Here is a 21815-nt window from a genome sequence, read left to right on the forward strand (position 1 = left end):
ATTTTGAATCACTAGTTTTTGGTTTCATTATGCAACAGTTTAAATATTTAATCAAGCCGAGTAAAAACATGAATTACAGAAAGCTTTACTTACCAAAATGACGCTTCACAATAATTTCCACACTGGGTCCAGTTGCACATTTCTGCTAAAGGCAGAGGTTGATCTTGTCCTCGAGTCCTCTGCTGATCGGTGACATCGCAGCCAGGCTGTGGCATATGGTGTTGGATCCCAATCCGTCAGGAGGGCAGGGGGGTCCATGTAGACTTACAAATATAATTGCTGATACCCGATTTATGAGCATTCTTGAGTGCATTGGTGATAAAATTAAGTTCATATGGCTGAATTCTCACTCACATTCTGCTGCTTGGAATTACTGGTGTACAATTTAGTAATGCTCATAAATCCTGGGGAATGTCCAGTTTCCTCCATGTAATCTCTCAATGATTGATTACAGAAGTAGATGACAATTTAAACCGCTTGCAGAGAGAAGATATTGCTGATTCTCCATAAGCTGGTGGCATTTCAGCTGACCAATAGTCTTGTCAAGAAGGCGCAATTGGTCAATCAGAGATATATAACTGGATTGAACTTAAGAGAGTGAACAGGAGCTTTTCAATGACATGGTTGTGAACATTCGATTTTCTAAATTATTAATGAGATTGGTTAAAAAAAACTGCTAATAATTAATGCTTATAATCTTACTGTTGTTCCCTAACAAAACCATTCCAAACTTTCCCTATGCAGCTGCAACTTTGCCTTCAAGAGCTTTGGTGCCAGGTTGCTCTTTTCATCCACGCAAAAAGCATATGTTGTGAAGAATCTGTTTGTCTGCGTGCACAATTGTTGTAGTGCATTTCTGCAAACACTGTGAGAGCACTCCAAGTTCATGTGATGTGTCATACATCAGAGCTAAGTCTAAAAGAAACTGTTTTGGAGAAGTTCTCTTTCACAGACCCTCATAGGTGTTCCCGGCAGACGCAGACCTTGTTTTATCTTTCATCGCTGGTCTTTAAGTAGTCTTTAACACTACGATTAACACTCCCATTGTCTTCTGTCCATGACACCTTTGTCAATCTCTCCTGAGCTCCCACCTATCCCTGATCTTCTATTTTGCTCCATCTACTCCACCCCCTCTTATACAATTTAAAATCCACATTTATACTTCCTTAAGCTCTGGCGAAGAGTCATATGGACTGGAAATGTTAACTCTGTTTCTCTCTCAACAGATGCTGCCAGATCTGCTGAGTTTTTCCAGCATTTTCTGATTTTATTTCAGATTTCCAGCATCTGCAGTATTGTATTTTTATATAATGCTTCATAGCCGCACCAACACAGTTCAAAATGAACTTGCTACACATCTGGAGCTTAAAATGCAGCTTATTTTGGAAATTTGTTCTTCTATTTCAGCAGCGCATTCTGCCAGCTGCCTCTGAATCAGAATCACAGAATCTCAATGCAGTAGAGGCCCTTCAGCCCATTGAGTCTGCACCAACACGTGAGAAACACCTGACCTACCTACCTAATTCCATTTACCAGCACTTGGCCCATAGCCTTGAATGTTATGACGTGCCAAATGCTCATCCAGGTACTTTTTAAAGGATGTGAGGCAACCCGCCTCAACCACCCTCCCAGGCAGCGCATTCCAGACTCTCACCACCCTCTGGGTAAAAAAGTTTTTTCTCGCACCCCCCCTAAACCTCCTGCCCCTCACCTTGAACTTATGTCCCCTTGTGACTGACCCTTCAACTAAGGGGAACAGCTGCTCCCTATCCACGCCCCTCAAATCTTGTACACCTCGATCAGGTCGCCCCTCAGTCTTCTCTGCTCCAACTAAAACAAACCAAGTCTATCCAACCTCTCTTCATAACTTAAATGTTTCATCCCAGGCGTCCTGGTGAATCTCCTCTGCACCCCCTCCAGTGCAATCACATCCTTCCTATAATGTGGCAACCAGAACTGCACACAGTATTGCAGCTGTGGCCTCACTAAGGTTCTACACAACTCCAACATGGCTTCCCTACTTTTGTAATTTATGCCTCGATTGATAAAGGCAAATGTCCCAAATGCCTTTTTCACCACCCCACCAACATGCCCCTCCGCCTTCAGAGATCTATGGACACAAACGCCAAGGTCCCTTTGTTCCTCAGAACTTCCTAGTGCCATGCCGTTCGTTGAATTCTTCCTTGTCAAATTACTCCTTCCAAAGTGTATCACCCCACACTTTTCAGGGTTAAATTCCATCTGCCACTTATCTGCCTATTTGACCAGCCCATTTATATCTCCCTGTAGCCCAAGACACTCAACCTCACTGTTAACCACCCAATCTTTGTGTCATCCATAATCTTACCTCCCACATAGTCATCTATGTCGTTTATATAAATGACAAATAATAGGGGACCCAGCACAGATCCTTGTGGTATGCCACTGGACACTGGCTTCCTGTAACTAAAGCATCCTTCTGTTATCGCCCTCTGCCTCCTACAACTAAGTCAATTTTGAATCCACCTTATCAAATTACCCTGTATCCTGTGTGCATTTGCCTTCTTTATAAGTCTCCCATGTGGGACCTTGTGAAAGGCTTTGCTGAAATCCATATAAACTACATCAACTGTACTACCCAGAAGAATCTATGTGGCTCAGTTTTCACGACTTAGCCGAGTTATCCAGTGAGCCACCCGGAAGAGAATTAACTTTGTTTTATACACTGATTGAGGTGATCTGTTATACTCAGAGTATTATCTGTCCATAAATGAATGGAAATGGTTCTCCACTAACTTCTGTCACCGAATCACCCACTGCAAGTTCTAGTCTATGGTTTAGGCAATGCCAAATAATAATAGCTGAGTATCGTTCCATAAGACTGTTGGCTCCACCTGATTTGGTGCCCAGCATAACACTCACTCCATCACTAGCAAACATTACAAGATGCTGCTTCAGGTAGGTGTGAACAAACCATGTTTCTCGAGATATTAAAGAAGATACTTAAATATTGTATCAACTTTTTGATCTGGAATTTCAATGGGATCTAAAAGCATGACATGTGGATCATCCTTCTTATCACACTCACATTTTGGGTAAACTACTAGAGCAATTTTGCTACATAGGCTTGTAGATTCTTCAATAAGCATACAAAGTTTACCCTCTATTACGCTGATATGCTGGCAAATTTTCTTCTTCATCTCGGTAGCTATATGTTCAATAATTTTGGCAGCACTGTAGCGGGAATACAACACAATGCCCATGTCAACACCATTTTCTTTTGAAGTTCCAGCAAGCCAAAGTGGTCAGAGTATGGTCTGTTGTTTTTAGCCAGGTAGTATGCAGAACGGAAAACTGCACAAGTTGCCTTTAGGTGAGATGCATTCAGGTCGTCACCAATTTTTCCAAGAGTGCCTTTGATTGCTTTTTCAGCAACACGTCGCGCAGTGACGTGACCTTTCGACAGTTTGTGTTCTACAATATTTTCCTGAGAGATTTTAAGTGTACGCTCCAGTTGAATCCATTGTTTGACACTTGGTACAAATGCCACTCATTCGAAAGTCCCAATCCCTTGGACGTGAAAAGTGACGTTACCAATATTTGCACATACTTTATGTCAAAGTTTTTCATCTTTACAATCTATCCAAGGATATGTCTCTTTTTTCCTCTTCCACATTTCCTCTGTCCACGTGTCCATGCAAGGATACAGACCTGCCACTGTATCAAGCTCAGTTTCAATATTAAAGTGTGTCAGTTTTGAATCTGAGGCAGCCGCAGCACTGAAGTTCTCCTCTCCATTATCACTCAGTTTGATAGTACTTGAACGTTCTTTACTTTCTTCACTCTCTCTACAAAAGGAGGTTTTTGTTTTGCAGTCATTGTGTTGTTATCATGACAAGTTAAGCCACTGAGTAACAGAGGGTCAATGGCCTCGGGCCAACTCATGAGGCAACTCTGACGTGCTGGTATGATTTCCACTTCCTATAGTCCCAACTCACTGAATTTTAGCGATGAATAGGCAATAAAAAAAGCTTGAAAAGTCGCAATTATCTGTACCTAATTCTAAAGCTGGGGGAACTAACTGGCACATTACTTGGCAGAAGTAGTTCTGATGCATTCTTCACAACATTATATTAAAATGCAACTTAAATTGTAGGTGCCAGAGTGACACCGGCCGCAATTCGCTCCTAATCCTGCTAAATTGCTTAACGATAAATAGGGCGGAACCCGATTTGTCACAGCCCATATAGACTGATCTAATTTATTAATATTTTGCTGTGTCATTTGGCTTAAGTGTATTAATAACCTGTAAATAAGTCTGATTAAATTCAGCCACTATCCATAAGATTGTTGGTTTGGCCTGAACGAACAGGAAATACTGTAGGAAGTGAGCACTACTTATTGTCTGGATCTTGCCAGTATTAGGCTGACAGGATCTCTGCATTTAAATCATTGGAAATGATAAAAACCCACCAAAAAGATGTTTTCAGAGTTTACAAATACTTCGAATTGAGTATCTACATTTGCGAGACATGCTTAGCTTTTGCCTGTGTTAGCAAATAGCGTGTACCATTTGGTTTGGTGGTGAAGAGGGGGAAGAAACAGACAGCTGAACAGATGGAACCAGACTTTCATCCTTGAGGTGAGAATCGTGAGACAGACCATTTCCTGATGTCACAATCCTGCCTGCTGCCCCGCAGTGCCCTCCCACGCTATTTTCATGGCAGGGACATTCCTGCAGTCAGGAATGCCACCTCCTGAGGCAGGAACAGAAGTGGGTGGATGCCATGGTGGACAGGTTTGAAGACCCATCTTCATTCACTGGAACATTGACCCAGGTCTATACATGAGTGTTAGTACCCTGGCCCTCACCCCCCGTGTCCCCCCACTAAACCCCATGACCTCTCTATGCTCCCTCTTATCCCCCATGTCACTTTATAACCTCCCATGCCCCCTCCACATTTCCTCCATGTCCATTCAAGAGTATTCACTATGGACAGAACTCATGAGCCCTATAATAACACTGGGAAGTCTTCAAGATACTCATAAAACTGTCAAAATAAACAGTTATTCAAAAACCTCTTCAAAAAACTTTAATCCTATTAACAGCTCATAAAACTGTCAATCAAAACAAAACTCCATCTTCTGGACAGCTACATCAACAAACCCTGCTGAACTAAATCCATTAGTGATGTTTGGAGCTCAGTCAAGCATTCATAATGGGATTTCAAAGCACAGCTTTGCCAACAAAGCCTCTAGAGCCAGATACATTATCATCAGGAGGTGAAAGGGAGAGAGGAACTTGGTGAAATTGAAATCACTAGGGAAACAGTACTGAGCAAATTGATAGAGCTGTGGGTTGGCAAGTCTCCGGGTCCTGGTGGACTACATCCTAGGGTCTTAAAAGAGGTAGTTAATGAGGTAGTCGATGCACTGGTGTTAATTTTTCAAAATTCGCTAGATTCTGGAAAGGTTACATCAGACTGGAAAGTAGCAAATATAACCTCTCTATTCAAGAAGGGCGGGAGGCAGAAAACAGGAAACTATAGGCCAGTTAGCTTGATGTCTGGCATAGGGAAGTTGTTAGAATCGATCATTAAGGGGGTTATAGCTAGAGACTTAGAAGAGCTCAAGGCAATCGGGAAGAGTCAGCATGGTTTTGTGAAAGGAAAATCATGTTTAACCAATTTATTGGAGTTTTTTGAAGAAGTAACATGCGCTGTGGATAACAGGGAGCCTGTAGAGGTTCTGTACTTTGATTTCCAGAAGGCATTTGATAAGGTGCCACGTCAAAAGTTATTACAGAAAATAAAAGCGCAAGATGTAGAGGATAACATATTAGCATGGATAGAAGATTGGCTGGCTGGCAGAAAGCAGAGATTATGCATAAATGGGCCGTTTTCTGATTGGCAGGATGTGACCAGTGGAGTCCCACAAGAGTCTGTGATGGGGCCTCAACTTTTTACAATTTACATGAATGACTTAGATGAGGAGAGTGAAGGCATAGTAGCTAAATTTGCAGATGACACAATGATAGATAGGAAAGTATGTTGTGAAGAGGACATGAGGAGGTTGCAGATGGATATGAATAGGTTGAGTGAGTGGGCAAAGATCTGGCAAATGGAGTTTACTGTGGGAAAATGTGAAGTTGTTCACTTTAGCAGGAAGAACAAAAAAGCAGAGTATTACTTAAATGGAGAATGGCTGAATAATTCTGTGTTGCAGAGGGCTCCACGTGTTCTTCTAGTACGAATCACAAAAAGTTAGTATGCAGGTATAGCAAGTAATTAAGACTAATGCAATGCTATTCTTTATTACGAGAGAAATTAAACATAGAAGTAAGGATGTTATGCTTCAGTTATACAGGGCATTGGTGAGACTGCACCTTGAATATTGTATGCAGTTTGGTCTCTTTATTTAAGAAAGGATGTAAATACATTGGACGGGGTTCACTAGATGGATACCTGGAATGAGTGGGTTGTCTTATGAGGAAAGATTGGACAGACTGGGCTTGTTTCCACTGGAGTATAGAAGAGTGAGGAGTGATTTAATTGAAGTATACAAGATTCTGAACGGATTTGACAAGGTGGACGTGGAAAGGATGTTTCTTCTTGTGGGTGAGTCCAGAACTAGGGGATGTTGTTTTAAAATGAAGGGTCGCCCTTTCAGGACAGAGATGAGGAGAATTTTTTTCTCTCGGAGGATTGTGCAACTTTAGAACTCTCTGCCTCACAAGGCAGTGGAGGTAAGGTTATTGAATATTTTTAAGGCAGAGGTAGATTGATTCGTTAGGCAAGTGAATCAAAGGTTATCGGGGATAGATGGGAACGTGGAATTCAAAACACAAGCAGATAAGCCATGATCTTATTGAATGGCGGAACAGGCTTGAGTGGTCAAATGGTCTACTCCTGTTCCTAATTCTTATGTTCTAATCTTTTGAAGTAATGGAATAGATGGCTGTCTACTCCACTCTGCTAAAGAATAAACAGTTGGATGGACTGTCAATCAAAGAAAATATTAAATCACAGGGGGAAACTGCCATACTAAAATCGTTATCTCAATACAACTCAATACAGAAAAGTACTTTATCTATGGATAAAGTACTCTAATGCATCTGACTTCTTTAACAATGCTGGTCAATTTAATGGTCACTTACCTTTTAAGGATATAGCCCTATTATTAATCACTATAGAAAAATATATTTAACTTATCGTGCACCATTACATCATGACATGTGAACTGTCAACACCTTTTAAATTTACCTGTCAAAAGGTTCACAACTCTAGTCCAGGCTTTCCCCATGGTTCACGACTCCTCTGAGATGCCATGAACCATGTCTCCTAACAATACTGCCCAACTCCCTGGAAATAGCAAGGTGGGGGTGGGGGGGGAGTGCAGGGTGGTGGGTGGTTTAAAATGCCCACCCCCACAATGAAGTAGGCAAGGTGGATTGCTGCGTGCAGGCTTGTTACCTGCATCCTTATCCTGGGGCCATTAAAAAACCCACATAACGGGAATGACGGCAGGAATCCCAGAATCAGGTCCTGCCCACAATTTTTAAATCGCCTGCCTACATCCACACATAGATTGAGGGATGAAACTCTGTCCCACAATCTCAAACTTGGTGGTTAATGAGCTCTTCACACTTTTATCCTATAATAGCACACACATATCCCCAACTCATTCCATTCCCTCTAAAATAAAAGAAAGGTTATTTTCCACATCAAAGGCATATGCTCCTCCCTTACTTTTGCCAAGCTGAAGACTGTTCCTTCCTGCTGTGCATTGAGTTGGAGGGAACGGTTGGCACCTCGTTCTATCCGCTCATTGTTCAGTTTCTGTTGTGTGTGAAATTCCGCCCACTCAATCGCCAGTCTCCGACGTTCTTCCGCACAACGCTGCATCACCGACTGTTGCTCTTCCAACAAAGCACTCTGAGAAATTGTAACAACATGGGAAGATACTGTAAACCCCAGGCAATCACTATGAAATTTGGAAAGATTTCAGTATCCTCGCATAGCACAGCACCATTTCCCCATCCACCGCATCACTTTAACAGCAGTTGACTGTCCACCCTGAGTATCTGGTGGGTTGCACGCTATGGAGTGGACAGTTTTCCACAGGATGGACAAAACTGTCATCATAAAAACAAAATTACCTGGAAAAACTCAGCAGGTCTGGCAGCATCGGCGGAGAAGAAGAGTTGACGTTTCGAGTCCTCATGACCCTTCAGCAGAACTGGGTGAATCCAACCAAGGAGAGGGGTGAAATATAAGCTGGTCTAAGGTGGGGGCGGGGCGGGGCGGGGTGGGGGGGGTGGGGAGAGAAGTGGAGGGGGTGGTGTGGTTGTAGGGACAAGCAAGCAGTGATAGGAGCAGATAATCAAAAGATATCACAGACAAAAGAACACAGAGGTGTTGAAGTTGGTGATATTATCTAAACGAATGTGCTAATTAAGAATGGATGGTAGGGCACTCAAGGTATAGCTCTAGTGGGGGTGGGGGGCATAAAAGATTTAAAAATAATGGAAATAGGTGGGAAAAGAAAAATCTATATAAGTTATTGGAAAAAACAAAAGGAAGGGGGAAGAAACAGAAAGGGGGTGGGGATGGAGGAGGGAGTTCAAGATCTAAAGTTGTTGAATTCAATATTCAGTCCTGAAGGCTGTAAAGTGCCTAGTCGGAAGATGAGGTGCTGTACCTCCAGTTTGCGTTGGGCTTCACTGGAACAATGCAGCAAGCCAAGGACAGACATGTGGGCAAGAGAACAGGGTGCAGTGTTAAAATGGCAAGCGACAGGGAGGTTTGGGTCATTCTTGCGGACAGACCACAGGTGTTCTGCAAAGCGGTCGCCCAGTTTACGTTTGGTCTCTCCAATGTAGAGGAGACTGCATTGGGTGCAACGAATGCAATAGACTAAGTTGGGGGAAATGCAAGTGAAATGCTGCTTCACTTGAAAGGAGTGTTTGGGCCCTTGGACGGTGAGGAGAGAGGAATTGAAGGGGCAGGTGTTGCATCTTTTGCGTGGGCATGGGGAGGTGCCATAGGTGGGGGTTGAGGAGTAGGGGGTGATGGAGGAGTGGACCAGGGTGTCCCGGAGGGAACGATCCCTACGGAATGCCGCCGGCGGGGGGGGTGAAGGGAAGATGTAGCAGCATTTCACTTGCATTTCCCCCAACCAGCGCTGGACTAGCATTCCAATGCTGGACAAGCAGATTTCCTCTCATTGAGTTAAAAACAAAAAACTGCGGATGCTGGAAATCTAAAACAAAAACAGAATTACCTGGAAAAACTCAGCAGGTCTGGCAGCATCGGCAGAGAAGAAAAGAGTTGACGTTTTGAGTCCTCATGACCCCTCAACAGAACTAGGTGAATCCAAGGAAGGGGTGAAATATAAGCTGGTTTAAGGTGTGTGTGTGTGTGTGTGTGTGTGTGTGTGTATGTGTGTGGGGGTGGGGGGAGAGAAGTGGACGGGGGGTGTGGTTGTAGGGAAAAGCAAGCAGTAATAGAAGCAGATCATCAAAAGATGTCACAGACAACAGAACAAAAGAACACATAGGTGCTGAGGTTGGTGATACACATTCATTTAAATATATATCACCAACTTCAACACCTATGTATTCTTTTTTGGTGTCTGTGACATCTTTTGATGATCTGCTTCTATTACTCCTTGCTTGTCCCTACAACCACACCCCCCCTCCACTTCTCTCCCCCCACCCAACATCGCCCCCCCCCCCCCCCAAACACACACACCTTAAACCAGCTTATATTTCACCCCTTCCTTGGATTCACCTAGTTCTGTTGAAGGGTCATGAGGACTCAAAACGTCAACTCTTTTCTTTTCCGCAGATGCTGCCAGACCTGCTGAGTTTTTCCAGGTAATTCTGTTTTCCTCTCATTGAGTCTGCTTCATACGTGGTGGTGATGGGATTGGAGCTTTCATAAACCTGTCCCACAGGAGTACTTACTAGAGCACATGCATTCAAGTGAGAGAGCGCAAAAGAAAAAACTGTAAGTACTCTGAGCCCATTGTCGTCAATATGGAGTGTTCATACTGCAAGGGAGCCTTACCACAAATACAATTATACAAATACTGAAACAGCACATTAACATCAGAACACATCATTCTTGTGCTGATCCCAACCCTTGCCAAACTTTTGAGTAAACGCCAACTCAATCCACAGAAAACTAGTTTTATAAAATATGGGGTGGAATTTTACTGCCCCATCATGGTGGAGGAGGGGCTGTAAAATGCAGCAAAAGTCCACTGACTTTGGTGGGGCCGGAAATTCCCACAGGCGGGAGGGGCCGTAAAATTCTACCCATGAAGATTTCCCACAAGTTATGTAAAACTTTCTGTTACACTTGGTTAGTTCATCTTTAATGACCGAACCTTTACAATCATTTTACACAGTGGGTGCTGCCCATAGCTTGGATACATGCACTTCACTGAGTTGTGCACAGCGAAAACTAGTCTGTTCTGGTTTCCCATGGGATTGGCTTCATTGGTTGTTATACATATTTGTCTGAGGGATGGGCAGCAGTGTGCTCTACAGTATCTTCTGCAGCACTCCTGTTGCTTTTCACACTGGTAATTCCTATGAACGCACTGAAGACAAGAAAAGGATTACTGGAAATAGTTCGTGATAATAGCTGAGATGTTCACAACTGGCCTAATCATGGCAGAAATGCAGTAGAATGGACTCAGTGCCCATTGCTGACGCCCATCAGTAAGTTATTGCTGGGAGCAGGTAAAATGGCCATTGCTACGGGAGGATATCTGGCAGCTTAAAGGGGTAGGCAGCCAGAAGAACAAAAGAATTATAATTTCCTTGATCCATGAAGTGGCAAAATCTATTGACATAAAAATGCCACTTTATTTTGCCTGAATAGTTGGTCCTCCTGTTTCAGATCCTGACATCATTGTTGCTCCTAGCAATGATGGATGCCTGTTGAGCATTCCATCATCTACTATTTTGCTAAGGCAATAATGATGAAAAACATGGCATGTGACATTACACCAGCACCTCAGTGAAGTGTGCCTGCCCATACTTGGGCTGGTGTTTCCAGTACTTAGCAGAAGTGACTCCAAAAAAGTATGCTGCATACAAAAATGGTTAAGGATCCAAGTTTAACAGATCATCAACCCATTTTCCATTGTCTCCTACCCCAGCTAGAGATGAAAAAGATGGAAACCTCACCCGACTTGTCATTAAATAACCAGTTGGGATCATCAACTTACCCTCAATGGGAGCTACAAAAGACTTGAAGTGTCCCTTGTCCTTGTGTTTTCATCTAATTATAGGTTGTGAGTCTATATAAAGGGCAATCTTGTACATGCACACATAAGGCATGAATCCACACCCACTGAGAGTGCATATTCAGAAATTAAGGGTGCTTCCCTGGTTACCTCTTCCTAGAATAGGGTCCTATGGCCAAAGATCTCCCTCCAGTACCTTACCCAAGTGGTGTTTTTTCATGTATGAGGTTAGACAATAAGGGAGTGAAATTAATTTTGAACAGCATTGCAAAATGGGTGATAGTGCATGGGCAATGATGGAAAATAAAATCGGATGGAGTGGAAATCAAGCCCCGGATTTGTGCTAACACCCAAGACAAATTTCATCCCCAAGTGTTTTCAGGACATTTAATTCCAGCTGAGGTTCAGCGTTGAAGATCAGAGCGGAGCTATCTACACACAACAGTACTTCCAACAGGAATTCCTGGACAGTGGACAGGAGTGGGAATCCTGGCCTATTTGCTCTTCCCAACTGCCAATTGTAATGCCCCAAACACTGCTCTGACAGAGACTAAATAGTCCAGTAAAGACTGGGGCCAATCCTGGGCCCTCATATTCTGTATGGTTCAGCTGTTAGATGAGTAAATTTGTCAAGCCATCAACAGACCTGAGGCATATATTGTAAGGAAAGCTTGCTGCTCTCAGCAGTTCCTGTCTTACCTTTGCCCTCTCCAGCTCCTCCCTCTCAATGCTGAAGTGCTGGTTCATGATTCTGCGCTCCTCCTCGAGGGATCGCTGCATTGACTCCACTTTGGTTTGTTCCGCGGTTGCCCTCCAGCGTTCCTGCACCATGTTACACAATGAATAGACAATCACAGACCATGCATCAACTTATGTCCCAGTCAGAAGAGTGACATTTTTACGATAAATAGCAGCAAACAGCATATTGAGCACTGTGCTACTTTGCTTGCAGAACACAATTTAGTTGATGCAGTTAGATAATGGCAAACATCTAAACCAGAGGGCTCCCTCCTTGAAGCAATGTAACAAAGCAATCGATGATAATGAAGGCCTATAAAAATGTGTTTAAAAATACACCAATACATTTAGGGAGTTGGGTTCAAGAAAGTAGAAACAGGAATGGATAATTTTGACATTGGGATGATGGTGTAGAAAGGATGATTTTGACTCAGCCACCTGTTAAACACCTCTCCAAAAAAAAAAATCATCCAACGTCAACACTACCCTTAGGGTGTACATTCCAGCATTTCCACTCATGCAGCATTTCATAGTGGAGCATAATGCAAACAATCACCGGTTTGTTAAGAATAAAAGAACAGAAATGTTACAGCATAGAAGGAGGCCATTTGGCCCATTGTGTCTGCACCTGCTTTCTGAATGAGCAATTAATTTAGTGCCATTCTCCCACCTTCTCCCCATAATCCTGAGGATTCTTCCTTTTTATATAACTATCTCTTTCTCTTTTGAATGTTTCAATTGAACTGCCTCCACTACACTCTCAGGCTATGCATTCCAGACCTTAACAATTTGCTGTGTGAAAAATATTTTCCTCATGTCATGTTTGCTTCTTGTACCAATTACTTTAAATCTGTGCCCTCTTGTTCTTGATCCTTTCATGAATGGGAACAATTTCTCCCCATCTATTTTGTCCAGACCCCTCATGTTTTTGAATACCTCTATCAAATCTCCTCCCAGCCTTCTTATCTCCAAGGAAAACAGTCCTAACTTCTGGAATCTATCTTCATAATTGAAGTTCCTCATCCCTGGAACCATTCTTGTGAATCTTTTCTGTACTCTCTTCAATGCCTTCATATTCTTCCTACAGTGCGGAGTCTAGAACTGGACACAATACTCCAGCTGAGGCCAAACTAGTGTCCTATACAAATTCAACATAACCTCCTTGTTCTTGTACTCTATGCCCCTAATAATAAATCATAGGATGCTGTACGCTTTATTAACTGCTCTCTCAACCTGTCCTGCCACCTTCAATGACTTATACGCATATACACCCAGGTCCCTCTGCTCCTGCACCCTCTTTGGAACTGTGCCCTTTATTTTATATTTTATCTCCAGGTTCTTCCTACCAAAATGAATCACTTCACATTTCTCCACATCGAATTTCATCTGCCATCTGTCCACCCATTCCATCAACTTGTCTATGTCATTTTGAACTTCCACACTGTCCTCCTCACAGTTCACAATGCTACCAAGTTTCTCATCATCTGCAAACTATGAAATTGTGCCTTGTACATCAAGGTCTAGGTCATCAATGTAGATCAGGAAAAGCATGAGTCCCAACACTGATCCCTGGAAACTCCACTACAAACCTTCTTCCAGCCCGAAAACCATCCATTAACCGTTACTGTTTTCTGTCACTCAGCCAATTTCGTAACCATGTTGCTACTATCCCTTTTAAGTCTTTTGTGTGGCACTTTATCAAATGCCTTCTCGAGTTCCACATACACCACATCAACAGCATTACCCTCATCAACCCGCTCTGTTAGCTATTCAAAAAACTCCAGGAAGTTAGTTAAACATGATTTTCTCTTAGGAAATCCGTGCTGGCTTTCTTTCATTAACCCGCATCTGTCCATGTGACTATTATTTTTGTCCTGAATTATTGTTTTTCAATGTTTCCCCACCAGAATTAAACTGAGTGATCTGCAGTTACAGGGGTTATCCTTACATCCTTTTTTTGAACAAGGGTATAACTTTTGCGATGCTCCAGTCTTATGGCACCACCCACAAGTCTACGGCAAACTGAAAAATTATGGCCAGTGCCTCCACAATTTCTACTCCCAACTCCCTCAGTATCCTTAGATACATCTGATCCTGCCCCAGTGCCTTATCCGATTTAAGCACATACACCGTATCCAATACCTTCTTATCAATTTTAAACCCTTCGCATGTCTGAATTACCTCCTCTTTCGCCTGGATAGCATCTTCTTCCTTGGTAAAGACAGATGCAAAATATTCATTTAATATCTCAGCTATGCATTCTGCCTCATGCATAAATCCCCTAAATGGACCAACTCCTCCTTTTACCATCCTTTTACTATTTATATGTCTTTGGAAGACTTTGGGATTCCCCTTTATGTTGGCTGCCAGTCTCTTATCAGAATCTCCCTTTGCTCCTCTTATTTGCTTTTTCACCTCCCCTCTGAACCTTCTATATTTAGCCTCGTTCTCAATTGAATTTTCCATCTGACATATGTCATAAGTATACTTTTTCTTCTTTATCTTAACTTCTATCTCTCATGTCATCCAGGGAGCTCTGGCTTTGTTTGCCCTACCTTTCCCTTTCGAGGGAATATCCCTTGACTGTGCCCGAAATACCTCCTGTTGAAGGTAGCCCATTGTTCCTGCCAACCTTTGACTCCAATTTATTTAGCCCAGATCTGTTCTTACCCCATTGAAGCTGACGTTCCCCCAGTTAATTATTCTTACGTTGGATTACTCTTCGTCCTTTTCCATTGTCAGCCTAAACCTTATGATACAATGATCGCTAACGTCCCCTAAACGTTCTCCAACTGACACTTGATCCATTTGGCCTACCTCATTTCCAAGAACAAGGTCAAGCAGTGCCTCATTTCTCATGGGCTGGAAACAAACTTCTGTATAAAATTTTCCTGAACACACTCTAGGAGCTCTGGCCCTCACTGTCCTTTATGCTACTATGCCATTCTTTTTTGGATAATTAAAGACCTCAATATAACTACCCTATAATTTTTGCACCTGTCTATAATTTCCTCGCAAATTTTTTTCTCTACATCCTTCCCACTAGTTAGTGACCTGTAGACAACTTTGAGCAATGTAATGTAATTGCACCTAAGGAGAACAACGGGAGAACAACAGTGCAGCAGGGATGCCTTCAGACAGCAACAGCAAGGAGGGATGAGTTACCTGAATTACGGGCCATGACTGGTTAAGCTCACAGGCTTGAAATGACCATAAACTTTGAAACATCAGCTTTATTTGAAGCAATTACAAAAAAATCTTTTCTCTAATGCACTGCCAAGAAAGGATTCTGCAAACTGCTTTTCCACAATTTCAGGCAGGAAAGTATTTTGCTTTCCACCCTTTTGACAAGGAATCTTCACCATATGTGCGCTTATAATGAAAACAGGATAGGAGCAAGGGAAAGGAAATGGCAAAGGTACACAGGGTAAGGCTAGCAAAGACCATCGCCACTTGGGAGGTACCGTTCCACCAGAGTCTATAGACCACTAGGCACCCTTAATGATGTCTCAGACAATGGTCTGTTTAAGGATGTAAGGGTTCAATGAGGAAGCAATGAAGGAACTGTATGCCACATTGCAAACACCCTACCAAACACAAAAACCTAGCAAAGAATAGGTAGACTTCAGAATAATGACCATACCACAATGTTGTTTTACAGTGCACATATATTACCACCAGTTCTTATTTTCACTCTGCCTTCCTGGTGTGTCTCCTAATTTATGTTAATTGATGCTCCTGCACCAAGACGATACCCGAGGGCCAGGGATGCCCATTTTTACCTGGTTTTGCTCTGCCTCATGAGCCTATTGGGAACTGGGAGGCCCTCGTCTCAGCTGAGTCCCAAGAGCACTGTTCAGCAGGCTGCCTTGCCTTTGCTAGTGTGTGGGGAGCTTAGTCTGCTATCCCGACAACTACATGGACAGGCATCCAGGCTGGAATCATGAGAGAGGCATCAGGAAGATGGACTCCAGTCATGCTATTTGTGCCCAGTCATGGATCTGAGTGCCCACTGGTCAGCAGGAGGACAGGGTATCAGCTAGACCCTGCAGACCGAGAGATAGTGTGCTGAATCTCTCAAGGCAATTTCCACCGTTGTCTCCAAACAGTCCCTGAAGGCCAGTGGGCAAAGCGACCAATTTGGATGCCCTGACTCAACAGAAGCCTCTTTGTTAGGGGCTGGATATGGATGTTCATGATGCCGCCACTCCCTCCTGGTAGTGCTACATTGTGCTGAATTATTCTGGGATGCTGGCAATTAAATTGGACTTCACGAAGTCCCCAGCCGCATGTCTAAGGTATTCAGAGATGGCTGTCAGTGCCTTCTCACAGAAAATGTTGCTCATCCGGCGTTCTTCTTTTCAGAGCTGAGACTTCCAGAGATCTGAGTCCACAGGCTTGGTTGGTAGGTCCTGACTTCTGCTGAGCATCAGCATTCCATCCTCAGGTCCCACTTTCACCAAGGTATCGTGAGAAGAATGAATGAAGGATTGCCGTACATTTTAAGGGATAGCAAAGAAGGGTTGGATCTGTGAATTGATGAGCATCTTCCTGCACTGCCAACTGGAGTTCATTGTAATCATTGTAAAGTCACCTCTGTCCACTCCATAATCTTCGTAGGTCTCCAGCCCCAACCCCAGACTGTCTCTCCTGCTCTATATCTTCATTACAAGACATACAAATCCAATTCCCCCTGAAATTTGCCTCTTGTTTCTTTAAATGTGGTTGCCATCCATGTTGCCCATGGTGTCTCCTTCCTCCAGTACTGCCATTGTCTCAAAGCGCAGCAGGTTTTATATCCCAAGATAAAAGCAAAATGCTGTGGATGCTGGAAATCTGAAATAAAACCTGAAAATGCTGGAAAAACTCAGCAGGTCTGACAGCATCTGTGGAGAGAGAAACAGAGTTAATGTTTTACGTCCGTATGACTCTTCTTCAGAGCTCAGGACAGGTAGAAACATGATGGATTTTATACTGTTTAAGAGGGGGTGGAGCAGGGGGAAGGTCAGGGAAAGGTGAGATCTAAGGAGAGATTGACAAAGATGTCATGGACACAAGGCTAAGGGATTGTTAATGGTAGTGGTAAAGAGTAAAGAAGGTGCTGAGAGTGGCATAAACGTAAGATAGCAGAAGGTGTTAATAGCAGAACGAGAGTCAGCACTCTGTGAAAACAAAACATAAAAACAAGTGACAGATGGCCCTGTGCGTGGTGGGGGGGCAGGTTTGGAGAAAAAGGATTAAAAAAACTATTTTAAATGAACAAATAAATAAAAAGATAAAATAATATATAATAAAATAATAAAATAGAAGAAAATAAAAAGGACTCCATCCCATTCTCTCAGTTGCTCTACTTCAGTCACATCTGTTCCGATGATGCCACCTTCCAAAACGGCATTTCTGACGTGTCTTCCTTTTTCCTTAACCAAGGCTCCCCCCAGGCCCATTGTGGTTGATAGGGCCCTCAACTGTGTTCGATCCATCTCCTGCAGCTCAGCCCTCACCCTTCCCCTCCCTCCTAGAACCATTATAGGGTCCCCCTATGCAGCTCCCAAAGCGGTCTCCTCTACATTGGGGAGACTAAACGCAGACTGGGTGACCGCTTTGTCGAACACCTTCACTCAGTCTGCAAGCATGACCCAGACCTTCTTGTCGCTTGCCATTTCAACACACCATCTTGCTCTCGTGCCCACAAGTCTGTCCTTGGCCTCCTGCAATGTTCTAGTGAAGCCCAATGCAAACTGGAGGAACAGCACCTCATCTTATGATTAGGTACTTTACAGCCTTCCAGCAGAGCTGGGACAGTAACAAAGGGCAGGATTTTTCAGTCGGCATGCGGGAGCGGGCTCGATACACCAAGGTGTAAAATGATGCACGATGTTTCATTTGGCGGGCATGCGCCGGAGTCGGCTGTGCATCCACCAACATGTAAACGGCCTATTAAGGCCATTGAGGAATTAATTAATGTAATTACTAACGCTGCCCGTCCAACCTTAAGATTGGCGGGCAGGCGAAAAGGCCAGTGGCCTTCCTGTTTTTTTAGGAAACCTCATCCATGAGCGGGATGAGGTTTCCTAAAGCTTTTATTAAATAAATTTTTTAAATTTCCTATATGTAAAAACATGTTCCATCTCATGTGACACAGTCACATGAGGGGAATGTTTAAATAAATTTTTAATCCATTTATTCATTAATTGCAATAGTGATCTGTGCCTCAGGGAGATTGAAGCGATCTTTCGACTCTTTCTCCTCTCCCCGCTTGCATAGGTACCTCTGGGCGCTATGGCCCATATCTTATGCTGGGCGGGCCTTAATTGGTCCGCCCGGGTAAAATGGTGGCACGGAGCCAATCGCGGTCAGCAATCAGCTATGCGACTGCCCCTGACGAGCTTGCCTGCCAACTGAAAAGTTCTGCCCAAAGCAAGGACACCCTCCACCTGTTCCATATCTCCACGCATGCTTTTTTCCCTTTAGGCAATTGTAGGGAAGCATTGGAAAGGATCATTATCGAACTGTGTCATGAATGCTTCTTCCATGGTCAACAAGTCCTAGGGTAGGATATGAACCCTGAGCTTCTGGCTCAAAGGCAGGGTCACTGCCTACTGAATCACAGGACTTCACCCTCTACTTAAAACACAAGTATGATACTTCCCAGCATAGTACATGCTGCTAATACACTGCAGCTAGGTCACTGCCTGCTGCTCACAATTAACAGAATCAAAGAACACCTTTTATAGCTCATGAGGGAACGTGATTCTCTAAGATTGGGCTAGTTTCCAAACAAACCAACCCCTGTCTCCGCCGTGAACTTTGTGATCTAATGGTGCAGAATCAAAATACATTGTTAGCACCAAATAACAGGAGTCATCCATCGAAGGATCAAGCAGCAGGCCAAGCTTGGAATGGGCTTGAAATCAACGTTTGGAATTGGTCGTCTTTCTCCACAACCCCTCATCCCACCATGGGCTAAAAAAGAACACCAACAGAATACTAACATTTCAGATGCAACCTTTTTTCATAACTTCACTACAGTAATTTATCTCCCTCACCTTCTCAAGAAGTCGAGTCTGTTCATTCAGCCTGATTTCCATCTTGGTTATAACATCCTGCAGGCGTGCTCTCTCCTCCTCCAGGTCTCTCTGCTGACGCATCAGTCTGTCCTGCTGTGCTGAAAGAAACCATTTAAAATCAACAATCAGACTCCACAAAGGGTCTGCATAAACTCACTGTCTTAAGACTGATTCACTGAACTAGTTGATACATAGGCATGAAATGCATATGGCAGAAATTATCTGGGCACTGGTTATCAATATTGAGGGAACACTGGGTAATGGTGAAACTCTGTAGGACTGGAAGCAAACAAGCATTATACATGAACAAAAATAAAAATACCTGGAAAAACTCAGTAGGTCTGGCAGCATCTGCGGAGAGGAACACAGTTAACGTTTCGAGTCCATATGACTCTTCAACTAAGAACTAAGTAAAAATAGAAAAGAGGTGAAATATAAGCTGGTTTGGGTGGGGGTGGGGGGGGGCAGGTAGAGCTGGATAGAGGGCCAGTGATAGGTGGAGATTGCCAAAAGATGTCATAGACAAAAGGGCAAAGAGGTGTTGAAGATGGTGATATTATCTAAGGAATGTGCTAATTAAGGGTAGAAAGCAGGACAAGCAAGGTACAGATAGCCCTAGTGGGGGTGGGATGGGGTGAAGGGAATGGATCGAAATAGGCTAAAAGGTAGAGATAAAACAATGGATGGAAATACATTTAAAAATAATGAAATGGGTGGGAAAAGAAAAATCTATATAAATTATTGGAAAAAAAGGGGGATCGGAAAGGGGGTGGGGATGGAGGAGAGAGCTCACAATCTAAAACTGTTGAACTCTATATTCAGTCTGGAAGGCTGTAAAGTGCCTAGTCGGAAGATGAGGTGCTGTTTCTCTAGTGTGCGTTGAGCTTCACTGGAACAATGCAGCAGGCCAAGGATGGACATGTGGGCATGAGAGCAGGATGGAGTGTTGAAATGGCAAGCGACAGGGAGATCTGGGTCATACTTGCGGACAGACCGAAGGTGTTCTGCAAAGCGGTCACCCAGTCTGCGTTTGGTCTCTCCAATGTAGAGGAAACCGCATTGGGAGCAACAAATGCAATAAACCTGTAAACCAATCATACCTGTATGCCAAGTCTGATCCAGTAAATGCAGGTCTATAACCCCTCATAAATAATAGATAAAATAATAAATTGAATCTAATTGGAAGGCTGAAAGTGTGCTCTCATTGCAATAACTTAAACAGTTAGCATGAATTTAGAAAGGGACAATCTTGTTTAGTGAGCCATCCTGACTTATTTGAGAACATCATACAAGTGAAGTATATGGTGGCACCCATGATATCTTTTACTGGGAGTTTAAGAAAGCTTTTGACAAAATTCCAAATGAAAAACTTCTAACTAAAGTAAAACCTACAGATTTCCAAGGAGGAATATGGACCAATTAAGAAGCTGGTTAGAAGAAAAAAGTAACATTGACCACAAGGTGTCTAATGTCAGACTGAATGGTGCCTCTACCAATTTAAGTTGAGTTTGAATATTACAAATCTATTTTATTGCAAACAAAAATAAAAGCGGTTGATGATGATGGCACAGTATTTAAAGTGAAATATTTCAGAGAAGTATTTACATAGGAATAGATGTAGGCCATTTAGTTCCTAGAGCCTGTTCCATCATTCAATGGATCATGATTGACTTGCAACTTAACTCCACATACCCACCTTCACACCATATCCCTTAACACACTGGTGAACAAAAATCTACCAATCTCAGTTTCATAATTAACAATTGACTAAGCATCACTTACTATTTGAGTCACCTTTTGCATGAAGAATTGTTTACTAATTTCACCCTTGAAAGTTCTGGCTCTAATATTTTGGTGATGTCCCCTGCTACTAAATTCCCCAACTACTTCAGTACAGTTCAAAAGCTGTGCATTTATTTCTTTCCAAAAAAGGCCATTTTTATTAATTACCAGGGTTTATGAGACCTGCCAATCTGGGTCTCCTGGCTGGAACAGAAGCATTCTGCTGATAAGAGTGGTAGGACTCATTTTAGGATTGAAGATCAGCACTGTTCATAGATTCTGATTCTAGAGTTTCAAAGAAGCTCCTTCCCATCTGAGATTTTGTGCCAGCATACTCCAAGTCAGAAAGTTAGGGGCTGGAGTCCCACTCCAGAGACTTTGGAACAAAATCGAGTACTGAGGTAGTGCTGCACCATTTGGATCCTTTGGATGAGCCCTTATACCAAAGAAAGAAAATATTCCATGGCACTATTCAAAGAGGAGCATTGGAATCCTAGCCAATATTTATCCCTCATCCAACTGCACTAAAACAGATTAGCTAGTCATTAGCACTTGTTGCTTGTGGAACTTTGTTGTGCACAAATTGGGTGCCACATTTTCTATATTGTAACAATGGAGACAATTCCAAAGTACTTAGTTAGCTATTAAGTGGTATGGCACATCCTGAGGTCGCAAAAATGGTGAATAAATACAAGTCTTTCTTCCTTTCAGAGATTTTTTTTGGACAGTGTACACATGGGGTCTAGGGTGAACACTTTTGAGCGCTGATCAGCTTTCTGCATTAGGAAATGATTCATTCCCATTACATAACTACCTCGCTGCTGCTCATCTCGTTGCCTTGCATTGATCTCCAACTCATGGGACGTGCTTTGATGAGTGCTTTCCACCTTATAGGATAGATCGTTCAACTTTGCAGAGAAGGCCCCCATCTGTTCAATGATATTATTGAGTGACCTGCAGGAGAACAAGGAAGAGGAAGACTAGAGTCTA

The 21815-nt window shown here is 43.0% G+C and overlaps 1 protein-coding gene across 9 annotated transcripts in view; it reads right to left on the bottom strand.

The window, feature by feature from the left end:
* LOC121293845 (fas-binding factor 1 homolog) overlaps window positions 1–21815 on the bottom strand; it is a 122611-nt gene that overhangs the window by 12156 nt on the left and 88640 nt on the right. For 8 of the 9 annotated variants that reach the window (XM_041217236.1, XM_041217235.1, XM_041217240.1 and 5 more), the window contains 4 exons: window positions 21640–21779; window positions 19023–19141; window positions 11938–12060; window positions 7728–7913 (listed from right to left, as the gene is read on the bottom strand). In XM_041217236.1, coding sequence (XP_041073170.1) covers window positions 7728–7913; window positions 11938–12060; window positions 19023–19141; window positions 21640–21779 — 568 coding nt within the window. Of the gene's footprint in view, window positions 1–3535; window positions 3828–7727; window positions 7914–11937; window positions 12061–19022; window positions 19142–21639; window positions 21780–21815 lie in introns of those variants that run through there. The other variant, XM_041217242.1, reaches the window with a different exon arrangement.

The sequence above is a fragment of the Carcharodon carcharias genome, chromosome 22 (genome assembly GCF_017639515.1).
Source record: "Carcharodon carcharias isolate sCarCar2 chromosome 22, sCarCar2.pri, whole genome shotgun sequence".
NCBI lineage: Eukaryota > Metazoa > Chordata > Chondrichthyes > Lamniformes > Lamnidae > Carcharodon > Carcharodon carcharias.